Here is a 24,553-nt window from a genome sequence, read left to right on the forward strand (position 1 = left end):
CACACACACACACACACACACACACACACTCAGAGAGGGGGGAGGAAGCTGTCCAGTTCAGAAACAATATAGCTGGTGTAATGGCCATCAATGAAGCCTTTTCCACTGTTATGGACAAACCAGCAATAAACGTCCGATCCGTACTTGCGATCCTGCCGGTAGTCCTTCTGCCACCCTCTGTTACACAAACACAGGAGATATTGGTGAGAAAAGCATGTCAGTGACTGTAGAAAGGCCAAATGTTGGGTTCTTTATTGTGAGCACTGAGGACTGTATATAACCCATGTTGTGTTTAAGTACAATATATAATGCTTTTATTAAATAGAGTCTGTGTGAAGGTGTTTTTCTTTCCATTCATTTCCATTGTAGTATGGTATGTTTTTGAAACAGCGTCATCCTGCAGCCATGAAAGGCCACAGCGGTATGCTGGTTTGGTTTTCCCCTGACCCAACACCACACCTCATCAACCAATCAGCTCGTCATCTCACTATCACCGAGCTGAATTAGGTATGTCCGTTCTCCTCTAACACACCGAGTTTAACTCAAGGGCTAATAATGTAGCGCGGGAAATCCCATAAGGGGAAGGATGGGAAATCCTGCCATGACGCGCATGTTGGAGCCCAGAACACGCTATGCTCTGCCGCGCTGTGGCTGCCCGGGGCTTGTGTTTGTCAGCCGTGGTACTGTGACTGGTTCCCTGCGTGTTCCATACCCGACTGGGCAGAGACGCTGTGGGGGAGAGCAGTTTTGGGAGCATGACGTGGGCTACCTGGTGACAGTGAGCTTATTGCCCTTCACTTCCATGGTGGCTGCCTTCTTCTCCGGCTCTGTTCCTTCGCGCACGTCGAATACCTTCACTTCAGGCTCGATCGCAAACTGCCCTGTTTCACACCAATAAACACACACAGAAGGGAACAGAATTGATCCAAAGTTCACACACTTACGCATCACGAGTCACTTAGTGGTCCTTAGTGTTTTGTTTTTTTCTGTCATTTCTCAGCCTTTTCTTATTATACTGGGTTTCACTGCTGAAGGAGAACATCTGGTATTGACGAGGTCTTCACTCAAGTGTGTCCAAAGTGCAGCGTAAGAGCTCCCCAAGATAGGAACAGAGAAAGCTTGGCTCAGTTCCATTCCCATGGGGTTGGTGAAAAGGGTAAGTACGTATATAACCTGGCTGACTGTATTTGTCGCTAGAAGAAATTACGCACACTAGTGCGTAATGACCTCACAGTTCTAGTGTGGGTGTAAAACCAAGGCTAAGTAGTGTATTAAAGTAATATAGCAAAAAAAAGCCTGAGACGCACCTATGAGGCCATGGACCTGGGCGGAGTACTGGTTATCGCTGGGCATGTAGATGCCAAGGAAGTCAACGTTTATTGGGTGCTTCTTCCACACTCGATGTAGCATCACCATCACTGAGATCTTGTCAATCACCACAGTCACCTTTTGCTCCTTCTCTATGGCAACCTTCACCCTGATGACCAAGGTTGATGGATGTATTACTTCATTTTTTATTAATTTTTTTAACAGGATCAAAGTGGCTTTCATGCCGCTGTTTGCAGAAATAAATTTGACATGCTTTACATGACAGTGAGCTCACATGCAAAGACATCTTCCAAGAAAGGATCAATAAAAAAAATAAGGACAACTTTACTCTTTTTAAAAATAAATTAGTTTCCTATGTTTTCTAAACACTAAGTTCACAGTTTAGCTTTTGCATAGTCTGTAACCCTACCACAGTTAAGTTCCTATCCTTGGAAAAATGTTTTTTTTTAAAAATTTGCAGTAGCCAAATTTCACACACAAAAAAACTACTTAAGTGAGCTTGTGTGGAGTGCTGCGGTACCTATGGAGGCTGAGCTCAGCCGTCCCTCCCCAGGAGAAGGAGTGGTTGTTCCTGCCCTCCATCAGGCTAATGCTGTTGGTGCTCACCACCACCTTCACCCCTGCTGCTCTGGAGTAGACGGAGATGGTGCCAAAGTATGTGTTCAGCTTGTCATTCTTCATCTTCTTGGAGCCCACCAGCTGCCCGTTGACGACGATCCCTGCTCACAAAGGCACAGGAGCGTACGGGCAGCGTTAGCGGCGGTGGGGCGAGGAGCGCCGCTCGCGCTTCCCACAGGCTGAGGAGGGTGTCGGGGCAGTACCTGCATCTGGGTCGGACACCAGGCTGAGGACGTGTCCCGGCTTGGAGTCGACGTTGAAACACACGTCCATGCCGCTCTTAGGAAGATGCACGATGAAGTGAGGGTCATTCTCCACTACAACAGTGAAGCATCAGCCAGTTTAGCTGCAGAAAAGCATCCGTGTGCGATATATTCCTCCCATATATTCCTCAATGTATTCTGTACACGTCTTGTGCCGGTGGAAATTAAGTGTACATGACGATATAGCTGTTTTGTATATAGCTGGTTGTAGGTGGAGAACAGAAGCTCCAGGAAGTCTGCCACATGCCAGTTTAGTGTTTCCTATGGGGAAGCATGCCAAATTCATATCAGCAGTCAACTGTCAACTGCAAGAGGTGTTGGAGCAGTGCTTTGTACAGATCATTGTCTCTCGTACCTCCCTCGTCTCTTAAAGTAGCGAATACGTAAGAAGTTCATGCATGAACACAGTGAAAGAGGCTTACCAACGTGAATGGTCTTGGCCTCACTGGGGGATGGGGTGACGGGGGTGACCCATGAGGGGATAGAGGGTTTACTGTTAACAAAAGTAATTTTGGAAGTAGAAGGACCTGCGTAGAAAAGAAGAGAGAGCGAGCATGTGTGTAATTTACACATTCAATCTAGTCTTTTTAATGAGGCCTTAGATATTAAAATGGTTGCATTCTGATATCTCAAATGTCCATTGGCAGCTCCTCACCAGCGGTGAGGATTTAAATAGATAATTGCAATAGATAACGGTAAAAGCTTGCACCAGGGCAACAGTGTGCGCGGTACCTGCGCCAGGACAACAGCCCTGCTTGGGGTCCTTGGGCGAGTCGGCCAGCAGCCTTTCGGGGCCGTCTGTGTCTGAGCTCTCGACCAACAGGGCGGTGAGGGGTGTCACGAACTGGTGCTCCACAGCCAGCATCAGGATCTGCTGCGTGATCTTGCGTTTCTTTCCTATCGTCCGCGCCATCGAGCTGCCCGCAGGTCACCCGTGTAGGTACAAAAGACAACAGGCTGTGTTAGCACGGACGGGGAAGGGTCACGGTGGGGGCAATCACTATGGCTGGACCTTCAGAGCTGGGGGAGTGGGCGCCACAGAGCAGCCGGCTGAGCCGCTCTTATATTCGCTCATTTGCCTTTGCTGATTCATTTTTTGCTGATACTTTTGCGGCCTGCAATGACAAATCCCACAGCAATCGGCCTGGATTTTTTTTTAAAGCCACTGCTCAGGTTTTCTGGCTACTAAGCTGCAACTATCCACTCAGCAGACACCTCTTATAGAAACACCGCCTACTTCAGGAACATCTGATAACAGACATGAAAAAGGTGTCAGTGTAATGCACAACCAACATTAACATTACGACATCTTTAGTTATACAGTCAGGTCGCAGTGGAGCAGAAGGTATAAGTATGATGCTGATAATGAGATTGTGAAGAACTGCCAGAGGAGCAACTGGCATGCTGCTGCCGCCTCACGCTCGACAGCAGCTGATTGACGGTGATGTAAGCCCACATCTGACGTGCGAAGCCGGCAAAGGAGTGCTGCTGTTGGCTGAGCAGGTCGTCCAGCTCCTGAAGGTCCGCCTCTGTCTCAATTTTCAAGTCCATGGTGGCCTAGAAGGGACAAAACGTTGAGCTCAAAAATCAGTGCGATTCTGCACTTTTCGCCTACAACTGCCATATCGAAAATCTAAAACTAACATATAAACACACTGTAGTACAGTTATGAAGTGTTATCATACAACGATTCAGGGAGATAAAAGAAAGGAACTTTAAAGTTCAGTTTCTCCAGATTATTGTTCAAGTCATATTTGAACGACTTTTGACTTTCAAATGGAGACCTGAGTAACTGACATTCAAGATCTCTGCAGCTGTGGTGAGTATGAGGCGAGGCGAGGGACACTCACAGTAGAGGCAGTGGTGTAGGCGTGGAGCATATTGGACGCCATGTCCTTGAGTTTGCCAGCCACAACCAGTTCCGTGCCATCGAAAAATTTATCAAACTGATTCTGAGTGATGTTCGCCACAGTGTCCCCAGTGAAATGGACTGAGATTGTTCTCAGAAGAGGGGATGATATCTGGCTATAGAATTGCTACAAGGGGGGGAGAGAGAGAGAGAGAGAGAGGGAGAGGGAGGGAGAGAGATGGCAGCTGGATACTTTGGATGTACAGTTTTATGAACTAAACACGTTACGTTTTTCCATGAATAACTCTAGTCATTGAACCCCACAGCAAATATTCAAGTAAACCATGAACACATTAAAATGTCATTAATTGTAATGGAGTACTTATACATGTGTTTTTGAGGAAAACATGTTGTGTAGTTGTGGAATACAGGAAGAGTTTGATCTGAGACAGGTCAAGGAAATGCAAGGGGGTGCAGACTCCTCCACTGTACCTTCATCTGCGTGGAAGCTTCTGAATCGGCATAGATCCTCTGGGCCATGCCCCTGTTCTCCATGGCGATGCGTTCCAGGAAGTCGAAGTCCACGTCAAAGCCAATGCCAAGGGAGTAGAGGGAGAACTCCTTGTGCATCAGCTGCTTCACGTTCTTCTGGATGGCGCTGAGCTTGATCTCTCCTGCAGGGGGTGCAGCAAGAGGAAGCACCCAAACATGGACAGAGAGCAGGGTGCCAGAAGAAGCCACACGGAGGGGACATGGAGCGAAAGGGGTGAGAGAGAGAGGACGAAGAGGAACAGAGACAAGATCTGCATCGAGGAGCTAATGGACACAGAGTAAAACAGATGGAGATTTGTTAGGAGCACACAGTAGACGGTTGGGGTGTGTGTGTGTGTGGGGATCCCTCACCCACAGTGGGGTCTCCATCCGACACCAGTATGATCATAGAAATGGAGCGTGGCTCGATCATGCCCTGACTCTGAGCTTTCAACAGCATCTGCACCGCCTTCAAGAGAGCCTCGTTGATGTTAGTGCCTGAGGTCAAACACGAGGAGCAGCCAATTACAAACACACAATTAAACACACAAGGTTCCTCGCACTTCTCTCTCTGGACCTGTCCATGTTCCGTCTGTGTTCTGCCCCTCTCACCTCCGTTGGGTTTGATATTCTGGATGTATTCCTTGGCCTCGCCCACATTTATACTGGCTCCTGTGACCAGTTCATCCTTCCAGCAGCGAACATTATGATTGAAGTCGATGATGCTGAAAAAGTCCTCCATAGTCAGGCCGTCCAGGATGGCCTTCATGGCCTCCACTGTCTAATGTGAAGGCAGCGGCAAAAGAGACAAAACACATAAACGTTCAACTTTTATTGAAATACCTTTTCTTTCTCTGTTCGTTTTTCCCTCAGACGGAACAACTGCAGTTCATATCATTGTCCACAAGATGGCATAAGCAACCTTTCTCAGGGCACTGAAGTCTACACATGGGCGCCGAAATGCTCTGGATCATTCAGCAAACTTTAAAGTTTGGTGTGTCGGCCTTCACCTGCTTCATCTTCAGGCCCCACATGCTGCCGCTCACGTCGATGACGAACACGATGTTTTTGGAGAGAGGAGAGAGATTGGATGGTGCGAAGAAATGCAGAAAATGACCGTCGGACACCTGAGATGGAGGAAAGAGCCAGTGCATCATGCAGTACACAACAACAGCTGCGTGGTCTCCGACTGTGAAAGTGTGGCCCTATTACAGCAGGAAAATAACACGCAACCTGAAAGTAAAGAAAACTAAAGGTGACAACGTTTTGGTTTACAGAGGCTCAAATTATGACTAAGTGTAGATGTAGCCTGTGCATGTGTGGTTGTGAGTGCACACGCACACACAGACAAATGCACCTCAAAATATTGCATGTGCAAAAGCCTATAAAGAGGACTGGTAGGATAAAGGTTCAGATATAGAGCAGATGTACGCGGTACATTGATCATTCAATATTTCATCATATGTGTCTGTGCTTGTGTCCATGTTTGTGTGTGTGTGTGTGTGTGTTTGAGAGTATACGCGGATCTTTGTGTGTCCTTACCTGCAGCTCTCCACCATTGCTTTCTCTTTCCACGTCGTATTGTATAGTGAACACTCCGTCCACGGCACTCTCGGTGCAGTTGGCACACTTGCGCTGTTGCAGCAGGCTGGGGTGAAACACTACGTGGGCTTTGCTGTCGGTGCGCACAATCTTAGTCAGGCCGGCAAATTGCTCCCCCAGCGTGTTGGGCGTCTGCACGAACTTGATGCCTTTGGGCTCATAGATATAGACATCCACCTGAGGAAGCATGCATGTGCACACACACACACACACACACACACACACACACACACACACACACACACACACAGGAATGTTTCCTTTCTCACAGTATAGAGGAGGCCAAAATAACAAGCAAATGTGTGTTGCATATATTGGATCTGTTTCTACCTGTATAGGAGTGTGTGTGTGTGTGTGTGTGTGTGTGAGAGATACCTGTAGCAGTGGGACCAGTCGTCCTGGCTGGAGGTGGAGAGTGTGGGTGTAGATGCCCTGTCTCCTTTGCATCATCTCCTGATAGTGCAGCTCAAAGTCCACCTTACTGCCTGCTGGTACATGCACCTCTGTTTTAAAGGTCTCCATCTCCTGAGAGTTAGTCCTGCCACAGAGAGAGAGAGAGAGACGGAGGGGGAAAGCAGGTCAGTTCCTCACTGACAGAGGTATAAATCGATGGGTAGTTGGATAGCTAGATGAAGGGCAGACTGGAAAGAGGCATGGACAGATGGATAGATGCCTGGACAGAGGGATTTATAAATGGATAAATGGACAGAGGCAAGGACACGCACAAGGCTGGGCTAAAGTTGCCCAGGCAGCAGCCCACTTGCCCTCTGAACTGCCCCACTGGAGGTAAAATGTTCTGTTTGCTGTTGCAGCTGCATAAATACGAGAGGCCGTAACTGCTAAATTTAGGCCAAATCAGACCCTGTGAGTGGAACGGAGCAGCAGAAAATCCTCCCTCCACACCTGCTCTGCACCGATGCCAATGTTTCTCACCAGTCGCTTCCTGTTTCCCATGCTTTAATACGCTGTTTCAATATGTGTTATTATGTTCAGATTTTAACAAAGTGAGATTTAAAAAAAAAGTTTTTTTAGGAAATCATGTTTTACTAAAGTGAAGGAAAACCAGCAGCAAGCTGCAATTTATGTAAAATAATTTTAAATCACTTTAAATGTATCATTAATTAATACAATTAATTGATTGAATTTATTAATCAGTAATATTGTTTAGCCTACTGTGCACCATGCAGGGACATACCCCTGTACATGGAAAATGTTTTAGATTCCATACCTAATCCTTTGTGGTAGTGAATGTACTTGTGTTCACCATTTGGACTTTTAATGAGGGACTTTTTAATCCGGTGAAAATACCTGCAGGACTTCAATCTTGTAAAAATGTGCAGTGCAGTTTCATCGTGGGCCGTTGGAGTGAGATAAAACGCCAACGCTTCAATTTTTTTTTTTTTTTTTACAAAAACCTTGCTCCTCGCTCTGGGCAAAATCACATCCCTCTGCTCTCACTCCTCACCGCTCACATGCTCTCAACCAAATTAAATCGCCATATCGTTCAAACTTTTAGTACGTTTTAATAGGTATGCCTCCATGTGACACAGAGATGAGATGTCCCAGAACCGTAGAAAAAACAAAACAAAACAAAAAACATGATGTGAAGTGATGCCCTATGCCCTCTGGCACGTGACACTGTAACATCCGCTATTGTTGATGTGTGAGGGATCCAGGTTTGGCATTTTGGAGTTGTGGAAATGATTAATGAGGAATGCTATAGCCAGTGGGATTAGCTGTGAATTAAAATCTCTGCACATGCTTCCAATCTGCAACTTATCACGTATGCTGCTCCCATGTTGACTAACTGAAACTAGTACTTATTGTAGGGTATTGTTTATTGCACTGCTGCTGACTGCTCCTTTGTTGACTAGCAAACTCTAGTTCTTATTGTTTATTGTACTGATTGCTGTCTGAGATAAAGCTTGTTTATTTTGCACTTCTATGCATCAGTATTGATCCCTGTATTCTAGTTCAGTATTCTAGTTCAATGGTATATAGGACTCTGACCTACTGTACTGGCTAGGATGTATTCTATGAGTTAATGACAGACTTTTGTAAGTCACTCTGGATACAAGCGTCTGATAAATGCCGTAAATGTATGCATCATATCGCGCAATATTGCCTTATATTATGGTATCACATAACCAATCTTAGTTAGCTGGGGGTGGTTAGAGAAACAGGCCCTCATAATATCTGTGCAAATCCCTGGACAGGATAAAAGGATATATGTTAAGTCACTGGGAAAGACATCCACCAGAGATACAGAGAAAGGAAAGAGAGAGACCTTAGAGAATGACTGATCTGAGAGAGAAGGCTTGGTGCATGCTGGGAAGTACCTGACAATGCCTGCAGCTTTCCCACGTGCTCGTGCTTGGGCATACAGCCTCCGAGCCACAGTTTTCTCTTTCACTGAACCAATAAAAGTGATCCCGTTCACATTCCTGCCGACACAAACCGTACAGAGAAACATGTGTTTTGTGTGTGTGTATAAGTGTGTGAGTTGACTTCTGGGCAATTTTTTATGTAAATACAAAATCTCCCTGCCCATTATCTTTTATTGTGTGTGTCTGTGTGTCCTTTACATGGTGAAGTTGCTGATGAAGGCTCGTTTGGGAATCTGGACGTTGAAGCCGATGCTCTGGGGGCCATTTCCTGAGTTAACCACCGAGCTCCTCACAGTGGTTTGAGAATAGCGCGATGTGATCCTGCTCTCCACCTTATAACTCTTAACCGTGATGTCATATCCTTGAATGGTCTACATGTGCACACACAAGCATGCACAAACACACACCACATACATATATACACACACATGCACACACACATACGCACGTGCACACACACACACATACACACATAAACACACACAAACAATCCAAGACACACATTTCAGTATCCAGGATTCTTCACTTTGGAACTGCATGTCTTGTGCAGTCCAATCACATAACAGTATGCAACTATACAAATTCTGTCGCTTTAAACTCCTACCCCAATTCTGGGATCTAAACTAAGGGAGTTTAAAAAAATACATTTATGAACCTCTTAGGGACAGTAATACATGTAAAACTTTGAGTTTAGTTTTTTTTTTTTAAGTAGCTCATTAATGAGGTCTTTTAGTGGTGCAGTAACAGAGCAGAAGTCAGTAACCGCAGTGGCAATCAGCCTCTGCAAACACAGCCATCGATTAGTGGATAAGAACAGCCAGAGTCACAGAGAAAAGGTCAGACAACAAGATGATGATGATGATGACTACCTCAAAGTCCTCTTCTTCTTCTCTGGCCAATATGCTCCTCTACAAAACACGCACAAGACACAAGTTTTTTAAAAACCTATTCACAGGGCAGTGCTCAGGCAAAATGTAAGCAAAAGACAGTAGGTCTTTCCACAAACAGCATTCATCCTAAACTATGGCCCTGTGGGAAGATTCTTTTTGGATTACTTAATTTGGCATATCTACAACTTTGAAGGCTCCTGCCTCACTGGAATTATTGACAAACACAGTGATTGATTAACAGAAAGCGCATGAGCTGTTTATCTTAGTGTCTCTGTAGACCCAGCTTCTAAAGAGCTCAGGACCAATGCTGCACAAAGCTTTAAGCATTTAACAGATATGGAAAGTAACTAGCTACACTTACTTGCATTTCTACAGTTATCTGTAGGTAAAGGTTGTATGCATTTGCACTTGTTTAGTATTTCATAGGCAAGCACGTGTGAGGAAAATAATCTGCTTTTTCTCAGTTACACAGGCGATCTCAGAACTCAAGTAGTTTTGAGAGGTTTGCCACCTGACAGGCTTGTTTTAAAAGTTGCTTTTTTTGGTAGGCTAATATCTCAACCCACTTCTGGCTATTTGGAATAAAATGTTAAGGGCTACCCAGGTGACTAATCCTCAGGAGATCCCTGATTAAAAATGAAGTCAGTAACGTTGCTGCATGACAGATCCATTACTTAGAATTAGGGTTAACAGTCCTGCATTTATGCAGTGTACAGGACCCGTTTCGAGCTTTATTTTATCCACTCTTCTGATAGAAAGTCTTACCCTGTGTCTGCCACTTTCGGGAAGGTGATCCTCTGACTAAAAGTGCAAAGAGAAAGCACACGAGTGAGCAGAAAACCTTCCGTCCATCAACACGAACCGAACGCGTTTACGCAAACTTTCTTTCACCTTCTCTCCATCTCCCGTTCTCCGTTCCTCTCACTTACCATCTCGCCTTCCCACTCTCCATCGATCACGAACTCGAAAGCCTGGCTCTGGACGAGCAGCAGGGAAACAAGCAGCGCCGTGAGCTTCATCGTGGCCGATCAGAGGAGAACTCTCCTGCCAGCGCGAGGTAAAAGGGCCAGCAGTCACGCGAAGCAAACTACGGAGAGGCCCCCCCCCCACCAGTAGTCACGAAACTCCAGCCTTCTGAGCCTCGTCAATATTTGTCGGGCTTCACGTAACCCAAAAGAAGGGGGAAAAAAAGGATGAAAAAAGGCACGTCAGAGAAACCTTTGAAATTTGCCCCGGGGAGTGTGCACGCAAACACTGTGTGTTCTAAAATTGAAGACCATAGAAATGCTGCAAAAAAAAAAAAAAATCACTGCTTTCCAGAATCCACATAATATGGGAATGGGATTGCCTGTGTAATGATAATATCACCGCCTATGCATACCTGGAGATCTTTTATGTCGCTAAACATGCACAAAGCCCGTTTTGGCTTTTACCTTATCGATTCTGCATGATGCACGCAGGCACCTCGATTGAGTCAGGGCACAATAATCAGTATTTACAGTCCTGTCCAGGAACGCCCGGTGCCACACACGTTGGGGTTCTGCCTGCTCCCGACCCTGACTAAACTGTTCAGTGAATCATCACGACCTTCATGGTGGGCTATAGTAAGTTCCGGTGGGCTATAGTAAGTAGGCCTGGGACATGGAGCCCACTGACCACCTGGAGCTGCTACGTGCCCAAACGTGAGGGAAAAAGATCGAAACGTGTATTCTCCGCACCCTGCCAAGTGCTTTCCTCGGACTCCACTTTCCTCTCATTCTAGGACTGTGGTCAAGCCATGACGTTAAGGGCCCAGATGGCATTAACATTAACGCTGATGAACGCTGCTGTAACACTGCTCGCTCTGTTATCTGGACGTTTCAGCAGTAGAGTAACCTTTATTCTTTTCTGAGCCTGAACTTGCGTAGTATTTATGTAAAGACCGTGACCCTTTTAAGGAATGAGCGCAGACCCCTGTCGCTTTCAAAGTGGCAGTGGTCTTTATTTTATGTGGACAAGTACCAGAGCGCTTAAAGGCGGAAAAAAGGGTTCCCATCTGAATTTGCCAAGTGTGGGCACATAAAATGAAATACTATGGAATTTTTTTTAAAAACCTACGAAAACGGATACCATAAACTCACAGAAACAATCCAAGGCTAATTGATATTTTCATGGTAGAGTCAGTACTACAGAAAACCCCATGGCTCATTCTGCTACCATGCAAACGGGAAGTGAAAGCAGGATCCAGTGTTGTGGGGTCCTTTTTAGAAGAAAAATATTACTCTGATCACGCCGTGACAGTATATCTATATCAAAATTAACTGCATTTGCAAGCACGTCTGTTCAAACTAATGGCATGAGCCGAGACATTTCAACGACGCACAGACTCTGTCACTGTACATCATATACATACATAACAACGCTTTTAATATTGCTGGCCTGTTTCTGGGCACGGCGGTCGGATGCCTGTTTCCACCTCTGCGCTCCTCTACTACCGCACTTCCCAAATTATTCACGGTTCGACGCAGTTGCGTGCTACAACCACTTGAGGGTGCATTTCACAAACATTAAAATAAAATTGTTTTCAAATATTTAAAATATTATACTAAAAGTATACTAGGGTAAAAAGAACACACACACTCTCTCTCTCTCTCTCTCTCTCTCTCTCGCTATATATATATATATATATATATATATATATATATATATATATATATATATATGTGTGTGTGTGTGTGTGTGTGTGTGTGTGTGTGTGTGTGTGTGTGTGTGTGTGTGTGTGTGTGTGTTCTCCATATATATTTACATTTACGGCATTTAGCAGACGATCTTATCCAGAGCGACTTACAAATGTGCTTTGTCATTTACTCATAGAATACATCCTAGCCAGTACAGTAGGTTAGAGTCCTATATTATAATGATCTATAATACTAATGCCACACACACACACAAACACGTATATATATGAAACATACGGAGAACATATGTATCCGAAGAAGATTCTACGCTAGGTGAGTATCTGCAATGTACTGTAGTAAGAGATGTCGAGAAATTCAAAATTGTAGTAAAGTACAGAGTTCAAAACGTTCTGTTTTTAGAGAAACTCTGTGTACTCGTTTATATATATTTATGTACCGCCGGTCAAACGTTTGGACACACTTACTCTTTATTTTTACTATTCCTACATTTTAAAAGGGGAAGGTATCAAACCAATGAAATAACACACATGTAATTATGCTGTGATAAATAATATTGACTATCTTAGAGTTTAGATTCTTCAGAGTAACTATCCTGTACTTTGATGACATGTTTACACACTCTTGGTGTTCTCTTTACTAGCTTCACGAGGCACCACCTATGATACTTCTCCGTCTTGAACACATTCTCACATCTGCAGAGCACTTATAGGGTGAGGGACTAAAGTTGTGAAAGAAAACTATTTGCTGAGGGTGCATTTAAAATGGTGTGTATGTGAGTGTGTATGTGTGTGTGTGTGTGTTATGAAAATGAATTCATATATAGGCTTAAACCTTTTCCAAATTATATTTCTCAGAGTACAAGTATAAACCATTAGATTACAATATATAACAATTAAAAACATACATATAGTCAGATGTGTCCACACACATTCTACTCTTGCAGCCTCAGTCTGCCGGATACAACCTTCTTAATAAAGGGGTTCTGAACATGGCATCAATTACAAGGCACCCAGTAAATGACCATACTTGATCGCAGCTAGAATGACATTGTAATTGCTGTGGCTTGGAGTCGTTAGAGACTGGCTCTTCCGTCTGATGGCAATTTCCCTAGAACAGGAAACTGTTTGGGCGGATCGCTTGGAGTTTGCGATCTTCACTTCACATAAAACGCACCCTAGACCACTCAAGACCACCGAAACGTGCGCGTCGTGCTACAACAGAAAATGCTGCTCGTTGCGTGTGTCTTGTGCTTCAGCCAGGTGGCTTGTGCTCTGACTGCAAACGAAGATGCTACCGAAGATGTCGATCTTGAGGACGGCATGGTTTCACAACTGGATTTAGGCAACGTGGGTCACAGATCCATTTCGGTATTTAGAACAACTCCGAATGCACCGTTAGTCTCATTATAATCTAAACGCGCTTAATCTTTACCCCAGGCTCCGCGCAGGGTGCCGCGACAGGTGAAAACACTTTTGAGCAAGGTAACTTACTGGCACTGGTGCATTGCGTACTCGATTTCCTCCTTTATCAAACATTTCTATTATGTATTACCTACACAAGTAGTAATATTTGCGTATTTCTGTGGTTGGCGATGGTGCGCATGTCAGCGCATTGAGAATTATGTCAACATGAACAATATTAGGCTATATGCCAATATAAAAAGTAACCCAATGCAGAATATCCTGCAATGCAAATTACTACTTTATTTTTTTCAGGAAACTAAACCACATATTCAGGAACTTTCGATCCAAACCACCATCATGTCGCGGTACGCGTTCACCGCGGTGTCCTGTACGATGCTGAACAGATACAGCGCCGCAACCGAGGGAGTCTTCCAGCTCCAAGTTCCAGCGGCCGCCTTCATTTCCAACTTTACAATGTAAGACAACGCGAGGGAACTACATCCCTAGACACCGAATCGCTTCGTTCATTATTGTTATTTATTTCCACCTGCTTTTTACTTTATTCTGGCTGTTTCTCCGAAGTCACCATATCGCAAATCTGGATGGATGTTTTTAAAGCCTGGACGCAGTGAAACAGTGCGAACGCACAGTACGTTGGATTCTACCTTCACACTGCGAGAATGCAAATGACTTGTGGACCACGTGGTATTTCTCAATCATAACATTGTTTTTGGATTTAAAGGGTGTCGTCTTAGTGCAAGTTTGTCAAAGAAACCATTTTCCAATTGCTGTTCTGGATTTGTTTTATGAGAGAGGTCACTATGAGAGGTTAAGTAGTATTAATTTCACACACACACACACACACACACACACACACACACACACACACACACACACACACACACACACCGGGGTGGAGAATTACGTCTTGACTTCGCTGCAACAAAACTCTTTCAGAATTCTCTGCCATCAAAATTAGAAAGCTGGCTTGCACAGATGTTGTGATGACAAAGGATTGTTGTGTTAATGCACTGAGCCCAAACTGTGTTGGTGATGTGGTAATCCAGGATTGCGCTGCTGCTGATGCGCTAATCCAGAATAGCGTTGCTAATGTCATACTGGAATGTGTTGCAGGATCGTGGGAGGGAGAGTTTTCCCCAGTCAGATAAAGGTGAAAAAGAAGAATGGAGACAAGAACAGAGATGAGAACAATGGCAGAATGAAGAGCAAGAAGTCAGCAGAACGCAGGTAAGGAGATGGCTGTGTGTGTTTGTGTGTGTATGTGTGTGTGTGTCTGTGTATGTGTGTGTGCGTCTGTGTGTGTGTGTGTGTCTGTGTCTGTGTCTGTGTGTGTGTGTGTGTGTGTGTGTGTGTGTGTGTGTGTGTGTGTCTGTGTGTCTGTGTGTGTGTGTGTGTGTGTGTTTCTACTGAGCATATTAATACACCCCGTTAATGTTGCAGTTTTGTTTCAGATTCTTTCTGACAGACATTTTCCACAGAAACGTCTACAGAATGGAAACGTATCACATCAACATTCAGAAGGGATTCCGAGTTACTGAACAGTAGAGGAAGACGACAGATACAGATCTACATTTCCCCTCTCCACAACAGAACCTCTATTTGAACATTGCTAGGGCCAGCCCTATGAAAGAATCCTCAGACAAAATCTCTGCCATATGGATAACAATCAGTCTCTCCTTCTTGCCATCCCCCCACCTCTTTTCCCCAGTGAGGGAGAGGCTGAGACATTCCGCATGGCCATCACCGTCCCAGGGCGCAACCGTGCCGTGTTCCTGCTGACCTACGAGGAGCTGCTCGTGAGGCGATTGGGTTATTACGAGCATGTGACCAGTGTTCGGCCCATGCATTTGGTCAGCAGGCTGAATGTGGGCGTTACCATCGTGGAGCACAGCCGAATCAAGTACCTTGACGTCCTGCCTTTACGAAATGGCAAAACATCACCCTCCAGTGGCACGGCAAGACGAACGGTACCCGATTGCCTCTAAAACCATGAATTCAGAGATTCCACAACTGCACCAGCAATGATCTGAGATTAGTACAGTAATGCCCTTCTCCTTTTGTAGGCCCGAGCAAGATACAGAGCAGATTACAGCAGATGCGGGATCTGCTGTTTCATGTTGCTCAGTGTTGGAATGTGCTAGTAGATTCCGCCATGTTACAACACATGTTGACTAACCTCCAACATATCTGGCACAATATTTGGTTGACAGAAGGTTCCGTTATGCTCCAGTATGAGCCAAACCTCAGCCTGAGACCTTGTCCTTTGGGATGTTCCACACCCACACACCATTTTCCTCAACAGCCTGAAACATATGCATGCTCTCACTTTTTTGTTTTTTCTCCCTTCATTTTCTCTTTCTCCCTCATTCTCTTTCTCTTTCTCTTTCCCTTCATAATATTTCTCTTTCCCTCTCTCTCCACAGTCTTCTGGTCACAACCTTATTTGAAAGCATGACTGACTTCTTCTCGCCTTCTCGTGCAGAAACGTTAACTAAACGCAAACAAACGCACACACTTACAGAGCATTCCCTTTCTCAGGTAAGGCCACCATGCCTGTGTCAACAGTGGTCAGGCAGAACGAGACTTTCTGCAAGATCTCCTTCACCCCAAACATCGTTCAGCAGGTCAAGATCACCAACAACGGCATACTGGGAGATTTCGTGGTGCGCTATGATGTGGAGAGAGAAATGGGGATTGGGGATATTCAGGTACACACACACACACACACACACACACACTTTCAGCATTATTATCCACTTTCAGATCTTCAGGGCGTAAGTGGCTGATATTGTGGTCCAGATCTGCTTCTGTCCACAGGTGAATTTCATCATAGCCTGAGATCATACACTGATGCAGTGTGTGTTGCCACGGCACACATTCGCTGTGGCATTGTTTCCACAAGCTTCTGCAATGTCACAACATGTATTTCTGTCCAGAGTTGCATTATTTTTTCCCCAAGAGCTTGTATTAATGATGGGAGATTTGGACCACTGCGCAAAGTCTTCTCCAGCACATCCCAAAGATTCTCAATGGGGTTCAGGTCTGGACTCTGTGGTAGCCAATCCATGAAAATGATGTCTCATGCTCCCTGAACCACTCTTTCACAATTTGAGCCTGATGAATCCTGGCATTGTCATCTTGGAATATGCCTGTGCCATCAGGGAAGAAAAAATCCATTGATGGAATAACCTGGTCATTCAGTATATTCAGGTAGTCAGCTCACCTCATTCTTTTGGCACATAACATTGCTGAACCAAGACCTGACCAACTGCAGCAAGTCCAGATCATAGCACTGCCCCCACAGGCTTGTACGGCAGGCACTAGGCATGATGGGTGCATCACTTCAGCCACCTCTCTTCTTACCCTGATGCGCCCATCACTCTGTAACAGGGTAAATCTGGACTCATCAGACCACATGACCTTCTTCCATTGCTCCAGAGTCCAATCTTTATGCTTCCTAGCAAATCGAAGCCTTTTTTGCCAGTTAGCCTCACTGACAAGTGGTTTCTTAAGACTACCCAGCTGTTTAGTCCCAATCCTTTGAGTTGCCTTCTCACTGTGTGTGTCGAAATGCTTTTACTTTCACTATTTATCAACATATCCCTGAGTTCTACTGTTGTTTTTCTACGATTTGATTTCACCACACGTTTAAGTGATTGCCGATCACGATCATTCAAGATGTTTTTCTGACCACATTCCTTCGAAGATGATGTTTCCCCACTATCCTTCCACTTTTTAATAATGCGTTGGACAGTTCTTAACCCGATTTTAGTAGTTTCAGCAATCTCCATAGATTTTTTCTCTGTTTGATGCATGCCAATAATTTGACCCTTCTGAAACAGATTAACATCTTTTCCATGACCACAGGATGTGTTTTTTGACATGGTTGTTTAACAAATGAGAAGCTACTCACTGCATCAGTTATGGTTAAATAACTTGTTGCCAGCTGAAACATAATCACCCATGCAGGAATTATCCAATGGGAGGCTCTTACCTATTTGCTTAATTCAATCCAGGTGGTGACCTTTTTTTTTGGCCAGGCAGAGAAAGTACAAGAAATATGTACACAAAATAAAAAAGACACAATTTTCAGAAAAAAAGAGGCTTCTACAGGCAAAGGTCTGTCTTTAGTATGACCTCCCTTGGCACTAAACACATCTTTTGATCTTTTGTGGCAGACTGTCCTGAAGCCTTCTGAAGTCATCTTCTGGTACTGTTAATTCAGGATTAATTCCATTTAGGTTTAAGAGAGCCAGGTTCATGTGATTTCTTAACTGTAAGTGGAAGTCACACTAAATACTTGCCACTGTAGCCTATAAAAGCTGTTTTTTCAGATTTGTTCTGTTTGTATTCTTATAAAGAGACTGCAAATAATTCTAAATGGTCATTATACTATTGCTAAAACAATAAATCTAATAATCAGTAATCTAACTTCTGTAATTTTAGGCCACCGTATACTGTATACTGTACATCACTCTGTTTATATAAACACTGATTTTAGACTGTAGACTGAATGCTTTCTCTCTTCTCTGCTCAAATTAGCTAACTGCTCCCCAGACACATTTACATCCACAGCTGTACTGAAGAACTCTAATCTCAAGAACAGCCTCACACACACACACACACACACACACACACACCACGCATACTCACCAGCAAGGCATCAAGTCAAAAGGTCATGAAAAGCTCTTTTTCTGGCAGGTGCTGGACGGACATTTCGTACACTATTTTGCCCCCAAAGACTTGCCCATCGTCCCTAAAAATGTTGTGTTTGTGATCGACACCAGTGCCTCCATGGTTGGCACCAAGATCAGACAGGTAGTATAAGCAGCAAACTTTCACTCTACACTTTTAAAGGTATACAACTGTAAACTACAACTCTACACTTTTGTGTATTTGTGTCTAAGCACCTCGGACTGAGGTAGTGGAATTAAATGTGCAGGAAAAAATGATATTGCAGCCTACAATAACCTGTCATATCTTGTCAGTTTCGTATTTTCCTCATGCACTGAAAGTCTGCCTGTGTGTGCCTGTATATTTGTGTATATGTGTGAAATGAATACTAGCATAACCTGTCACAGTAACTTCTCTCATAAAACAAATCTCAGCATGTATGTCAGTGTTTCCGTCTTGGTTTTCATGTGGTCAGAGCTAGTCTACTCATCCTGATGCTACATTTTGATCGCTCTCATGTTCCTCGGCCCGTTGTGCACGGGCAGACTAAGGAGGCCCTCTTCACCATCCTGAGGGACCTGCGGCCGAACGACCGGTTCAATTTTGTCACTTTCTCCAGCCGCATCCGGGTGTGGCAGCCGGGCAAGCTGGTGCCCGTCACGCCCAACAACGTGCGCGATGCCAAGAAGTTCATCTACATGATCTCCCCCACTGGAGGTACTACATCTTATACCCACTGTGTCTCTGCCATTCCCTTACACTCGCACAGAATCACCAGCACCAATATGCAACATAATTAAGTGTTTTTCTTTCGTTGCATGATGCATCCCTAATAACTACAATATGTTATTGGTGTTAGAGACGCTTCAACACATTTAAATCTACCAGCCACAGGATGATCTAAATGGAATTTTATTTTATGATGTTTTACACAGCACCCTTTTACATATAGCCTGATATTATGTTGCTTTTTCTCTATGCCCCCACCTTTCCCAGGAACAGACATCAACAGAGGCATCCAAGCTGGCTCCTTGTTGTTAAGCGAATACCTGTCTAGCCAGGAGCACACCAATGGCAACAGCGTGTCGCTCATCATTTTCCTGACAGACGGCCGGCCCACGGTGGGCGTGATCCAGACACCCAGCATACTGGGGAACACGAAGACAGCGGTGAAGGAGAAGTTCTGCATCTTCACGATCGGCATGGGCAAGGACGTGGACTACAGACTGCTGGAGCGCATGGCCCTGGAGAACTGTGGCACCATGAGGAGAATTCCCGAAGAGGCTGACACTAGCACCATGCTGAAAGGGTAAGAGTGTATGTGTGAGTCTGAGCATGTGTTTGCGCTTGTGTGCGTGTGTGCACACGCGTGTGTTTGTGTGTGTTACAGTGTACCTCTAATTCACTATGCAGCTTTTCCATTTCACCTATAGCTCCAGGTGTTTTCTATTTTCTGAGAAAATGAAAAGCAGGTATCTGGGAAATGGCATGGGATGCGTGATGTGGCCACACCGTGGCCTGCTTCTCTTCACTGCCTCTGTAGAGCTCTGGAAGCTTCATAGCCAAATGTGTGCATGTGTGTAATGTGCGAGATGTTTTGAGTTTTGCATGAAATCCAAAGTGAACTTCCAGAATCTTCTGTGAAGTCTGCACCCTCTGACTGCATCGTATGACTTGAGGAATGAGACCTAGCAAAAAAAAAGCTGAAAAAAATACAGGGAGAGGAAAAAAGGGATCATGAGTGTTTTGTGTGTGTGTGTGTGTGTGTGTGTGTGTGTGTGTGTACCTGACTTAACTGGGACTCTGGGGTATTTTAGCATCATGGCCACATCTGCTGTTTACCTATGAGCACACAGTTGTCACATATCTCAAGATCAAGTGTCAAGCAAAAGACTTGGGATTGGTTCAGGTCCTCTTTATGAGGTTTCTTAGCAGAGGTTCACACTAAAGGTCAATGGATTCAAGTGTAAGTGCCTTAAAGTGTGAACTCGGTATACGTTACTGTGATGCAATGAGCCACCTGATAATCCAACAAGCCATGTTGTTTCAGAATGAGGCCAATAAGCATAGCTCTGGGACATGAAACTGACCAAAAAACAACCCGAATGAAGAGCTCTAGAAAATTGTAATTGTTATAATTTTCCCCTCCCAGAATTCCCCCAAAATCCACTGTGTTAACAAGCTACAAGGTTGGGAGCTTCCTTTTACATCTTATTCATTTGAAAGATGCTCATATCCAGAGTGATTTACAATCTGTCAGTCATGTTAGAGAGGTAGGCAAGTGTAGTGTCTGGAGTCCTGCCTAAGGACTTATTGATATAGCACAGAGCACTTGCCCAGATGGGGTTTAAACCCCAGACCTCCACAAGGGGCAGCAGTGTTGTTAGCCACTGCACCAACCACAGCTTCCTGTATGATGTATTACCGCTAAACTCCACTTGTGAAACGTCCAGTTTAATGCCTGTAACTGCCCTTTCAATCACCTTAATCTCATTTGCACCAGTCACAGTGTAGTGGGTTAAAATGTGGGGAAAGGGGAAACACTTTTAAATCATTAAAGTTTGGTTAATTAACCAATAAAGCTTTATCTAAATTCCATGTAGTTATCCCGTCTTCCTAACGTCTTGTTTCCTCCATTTCCCTTCATCTGGCTCCTCTGGTTTTGTAGCTTCTACGACGAGATCGGCACCCCTTTGCTGTCGGACATCCGCATGGAGTACTCCGACGACGCCGTCGAGTACGTCACCCGGAACCACTTCCCCAACTACTTCAATGGCTCGGAGATCGTCGTGGCCGGCAGGCTACACAACCGCAGCGCAAACGCGCTGCACGTACAGGTCACCGCCAGCAACAGCGAGCACAGCCTCACCATGGAGACGGATGTGTCGCTGGGCGAGCGTGAGCGGCAGACCAGGCGGCGGGTGAAGGAGGCGGAGGCGGAGGCGGGCGTGGGAGCCGACGGCTACGTCGAGCGCCTCTGGGGCTTCCTGAGCGTGAAGGAGGGCCTGAAGGGCCGCCTCCGTAGCCATGGCGGCGCCGAGCGTGAGAACTTCACGCGTCGTGCCGCCGACCTGTCGCTGGCGTACAACTTCCTCACGCCGCTCACGCAGATGCTGGTGGAAACGCCGCAGGTGCTCGCCGACGGGACAGTAGCCCGGGCGGAGCCTGCTGGAGGGCCGCCCCCTGACGACTCAGGCATGGCCAATCGGCTGCTGGAATGGGAGGAGTCCGCCGGAGACACGCCTCAGAGCCTGCACAGGAAGAAGAAGGAGGAGCTGCATCAGAGCTCCGTGGTCGGCACAGGGACAAGTAAGAAAATTATTATTCGGTTTATTCAGAGAGTCTTTAAATGAAACTTTGACTCATACGTTTTCATATGACATCACTCTGTCATGTGCTTTAACAACTTAACTCAGCACACTTTATTTATTTATTTTTTTTAATTTATTTTTTACAGATGGAATTAAAAAACCCACCAAAAAGTCTGTCACCTTCTCCAAAACATCTGGTAATTTTTCCATCTTGGTGAAGCATCCGTTGCTAACCCACGCAGAAGCAGTCAGGTCGTAAGAGGCTTGTAATTGAACTGGCCTGAGCACGGGGTAAATGCAGGGGTAAACGCTACCGTGTCCCAGCTGCAGGCTCTAATTGAGAGGGAGCTGTGTGCAATGAGAGAAGACAGGGCGGTTACGGCAGTGTGAACATGAGTGTGGGACATGCTGCACTATGCACTTGTGCACACAGATTCTGACTGCATGTAGCTGCAAGTGACTATATATATATATATATATATATATATATATATATACACATATACATTATGTGTGTGTGTGTGTGTGTGTGTGTGTATTTTAGCAGTATTCTGTCAAAGGCTGACAACAGTGTGTACAAAAAGTCTCTTCTGAAGCAGGAGCCTGTTTTAAATTGCAAATCGGGATGCCGTTTCAGAGATTACGACATGACAGAATGGAGTCCCAGTGTGTGAACTGAGTCCCAGAGTCCTGACCTTCACTGCTCTTAGCTGATATTCTACTTGGCTGCGTAACACTGGCCAAAAGATATCTTACGCCGCAAAGCCTTGCTCAGTTAAAGTTCAGTTGGCCTCAGATGAAAACGAGAGGGCTGGTTTGTCACAGATTAACTGGAACAAGCCTTAATTCAGTCGATGGATGATGAAATTATAAACGGAATTACATGTTCATTTAACAAGTTCAATAACAGTATAGAAACAGTATAAAATATGAATGCTGGGTTTTGACATGGTTTACCTTTATTTTTTGTTTGTTTTGTTTTCTTTTGTTTATGTTTTTTGTCTGTGCACTCTGTAGCGGACGGAGATCCTCACTTTGTGGTGGAGTTCCCCCACAACAAACTCAACGTGTGCTTCAATATCAACGGAGAGGCAGGAGACATCCTGAGGCTGGTCACTGACCACAAACACTCTGGTAAACAGCACTGTGGATTATTTATAGAACAGTAATCAAATGCATTTTAATCTGGGACACAATCACTGTCATGTAGTGACAGTATTGCTACTGTAATATTACTATGGTCAGTTTGAATGGGCTACACTCTCATATTCAGATGCTACTGAGGGACTTGATTAACTGGACCAGGTGGGTTAGATTTGGGTTGGAACTAAACTCAACAGTGTACTAGAACTTCATCGGAGGAGTTGGACACCCCTGTACAATTCACTAGAACCACACAAACCATTACAGTTTTCTACAGCAGTCTACGCGGCTCTTTGCTGACATCCTGTATCGTAATAATGTCCCAGAGTATCCAGTTCTATGACAGTGTGTCCACTGCCTGAATTGCTTCCTTGTATTAATGTTAGTGTGCTTGTGTGTGTGTGTTTGTGGTTGTTAAGGTGTGACTGTGAATGGTAAGCTGATTGGGACTCCAGCCCCTTCTGGCAGCCACAAACAGCAGCGCACGTATTTCGGCTCCATCACTGTAGTCGTGGATATGCCACGGCGCTCCTACATCGAGGTGACGCCACACAAGGTCATTTTGGACAGCCGTGATCGCATGGTCCTCCCCTGCAGTTCCAGCATCTCCGTGGAGAGCGAGAGCCTGAGTGTGAACATTGCTGCAAATGCCAGTGTCACGGTAACGATACAGGCATCAATCCAATTCGTCATTTTGTTGCATGGCTACAAAAACCCTGCCCCTTACCAGCAGGACCATCTAGGGTTCTACATCGCAAACAAGAAGGGACTGAGCAAGGACACACACGGGCTGTTAGGTAAGCGCAAGCAAGCGCACACACACACACACACACACACACACACACACACACACACACACACACACACACACTCTTGCACAAACAAACCCACTAATTATTAAACATGTCATTTCAGGTCAGTTCCTGTATGAAGAAGTTGCACTTATCCAGCTTCATGGAAACATCACTGTGGCAACAGGAAATGACATGGGGGGAGCAGGTCCTGCCCCAGGCAACGCCGAGCCTGAGCACACAGGCCTGAAGGTGAAGAAACGGACCGTGGAGGTGGTGAAGAAGACCAGACGCATCTACTCCGGGACACACACAGTGGACTGCTGGTTTGCCAAAAATAATGCAGCTCATCTGATCGATGGCCAGTACCAGGACTATGTAGTCCCCCACCAATTTGATACAGGACACTGGCCTCATGGGAACAACATGCACTGACACACACACACACACACACACACACACACACACACACACACACACACACATACACAAAGAGAATAATGGCTCTTCTGGATTAACTGGTACCTACACACAAGTCTGTGGGAGACTTGAACTATTCACACATTCTATATGCATTATGTGCATTATATCTGTCTCATGCTTGGATTTAATAACTACTGCATCATGTTTGTATGTTTCACCTTTTATACCTAAATCTAATGTAAAATGAATAAATTCAGTATAAATAATTATTCTACACCGACATGGTGCATTAAAACATACTGACACTGTAAATCAAATATTTTCAACACTTTTAAGGTTTCTGTAATTTGTGATTTGTAACTTTTCAATGGGAAATAAACGTTGGCTCTTTAAGGTGGCACCGGGCTGGCCTGTGGAGGCAGCCTTGCACACTTTGACTGTTTAGGGCTTGAACTCAGCAGGCTTGGAAGACCTGCCTGGGGTGTCTGTTCAGGGCTTAGATTTCCGTTCAATCCATTTGTTATATTTTTGTTATTTTTGACTACGTCACATATTTCACATATTTAACATATTTCGGTGAGGTCACAAATAAAAAAAAGTAAAATAAAAAAAATGACAGTGTCCCATATCATCATTGGAC

The 24,553-nt window shown here is 44.9% G+C and overlaps 2 protein-coding genes across 3 annotated transcripts; one reads left to right on the forward strand and one right to left on the reverse strand.

Moving 5' to 3' along the window:
* Positions 1-7: 7 nt before the first annotated feature.
* itih2 (inter-alpha-trypsin inhibitor heavy chain 2) lies at positions 8-10,518 on the reverse strand. Its single transcript, XM_035528648.1, has 20 exons — positions 10,399-10,518; positions 10,235-10,270; positions 9,449-9,487; positions 8,778-8,950; positions 8,532-8,636; positions 6,568-6,730; positions 6,133-6,369; positions 5,601-5,717; positions 5,203-5,371; positions 4,963-5,088; positions 4,552-4,733; positions 4,061-4,246; positions 3,622-3,767; positions 2,943-3,127; positions 2,633-2,737; positions 2,151-2,264; positions 1,850-2,048; positions 1,308-1,477; positions 770-881; positions 8-177 (listed from the first exon to the last, which is right to left on the reverse strand). Exons 1-20 carry the CDS (start codon positions 10,486-10,488, stop codon positions 30-32), a joined length of 2,802 nt encoding a protein of 933 aa, XP_035384541.1. The 5' UTR covers positions 10,489-10,518; the 3' UTR covers positions 8-29.
* Positions 10,519-13,225: 2,707 nt separating this feature from the next.
* Positions 13,226-24,310, forward strand: itih5 (inter-alpha-trypsin inhibitor heavy chain 5). Of its 2 annotated transcripts, XM_035528596.1 has the most exons (14): positions 13,226-13,493; positions 13,584-13,628; positions 13,863-14,026; positions 14,685-14,798; positions 15,280-15,538; positions 16,115-16,279; positions 18,273-18,389; positions 18,791-18,962; positions 19,242-19,554; positions 20,914-21,554; positions 21,703-21,753; positions 22,574-22,690; positions 23,119-23,496; positions 23,615-24,310. In XM_035528596.1, exons 1-14 carry the CDS (start codon positions 13,371-13,373, stop codon positions 23,923-23,925), a joined length of 2,970 nt encoding a protein of 989 aa, XP_035384489.1. In that variant the 5' UTR covers positions 13,226-13,370; the 3' UTR covers positions 23,926-24,310. The 2 variants fall into 2 exon arrangements, with proteins under 2 accessions (XP_035384489.1, XP_035384488.1); XM_035528595.1 differs by lacking the exons at positions 13,226-13,493; positions 13,584-13,628; positions 13,863-14,026; positions 14,685-14,798 and having other exon boundaries at positions 15,454-15,538; positions 16,110-16,279.
* The last annotated feature ends 243 nt before the right edge of the window (positions 24,311-24,553 follow it).

This window comes from Electrophorus electricus, chromosome 7, assembly GCF_013358815.1.
Source record: "Electrophorus electricus isolate fEleEle1 chromosome 7, fEleEle1.pri, whole genome shotgun sequence".
Lineage (NCBI taxonomy): Eukaryota > Metazoa > Chordata > Actinopteri > Gymnotiformes > Gymnotidae > Electrophorus > Electrophorus electricus.

What these genes read in the sequence shown, in the direction of transcription:
- itih2 (XM_035528648.1), bottom strand. Translation starts at nt 10,488, where the DNA reads ATGAAGCTCACGGCGCTGCTTGTTTCCCTGCTGCTCGTCCAGAGCCAG. An exon ending in GAATATCAAACCCAACGGAG is followed by an intron (nt 5,089 to 5,202) that starts GTGAGAGGGGCA and finishes GTTTGACCTCAG; the next exon opens with GCACTAACATCAACGAGGCT. An exon ending in GGTGTCCGACCCAGATGCAG is followed by an intron (nt 2,049 to 2,150) that starts GTACTGCCCCGA and finishes CTTTGTGAGCAG; the next exon opens with GGATCGTCGTCAACGGGCAG.
- itih5 (XM_035528596.1), top strand. Translation starts at nt 13,371, where the DNA reads ATGCTGCTCGTTGCGTGTGTCTTGTGCTTCAGCCAGGTGGCTTGTGCT. An exon ending in TGAAAACACTTTTGAGCAAG is followed by an intron (nt 13,629 to 13,862) that starts GTAACTTACTGG and finishes TATTTTTTTCAG; the next exon opens with GAAACTAAACCACATATTCA. An exon ending in CACTGACCACAAACACTCTG is followed by an intron (nt 22,691 to 23,118) that starts GTAAACAGCACT and finishes GTGGTTGTTAAG; the next exon opens with GTGTGACTGTGAATGGTAAG.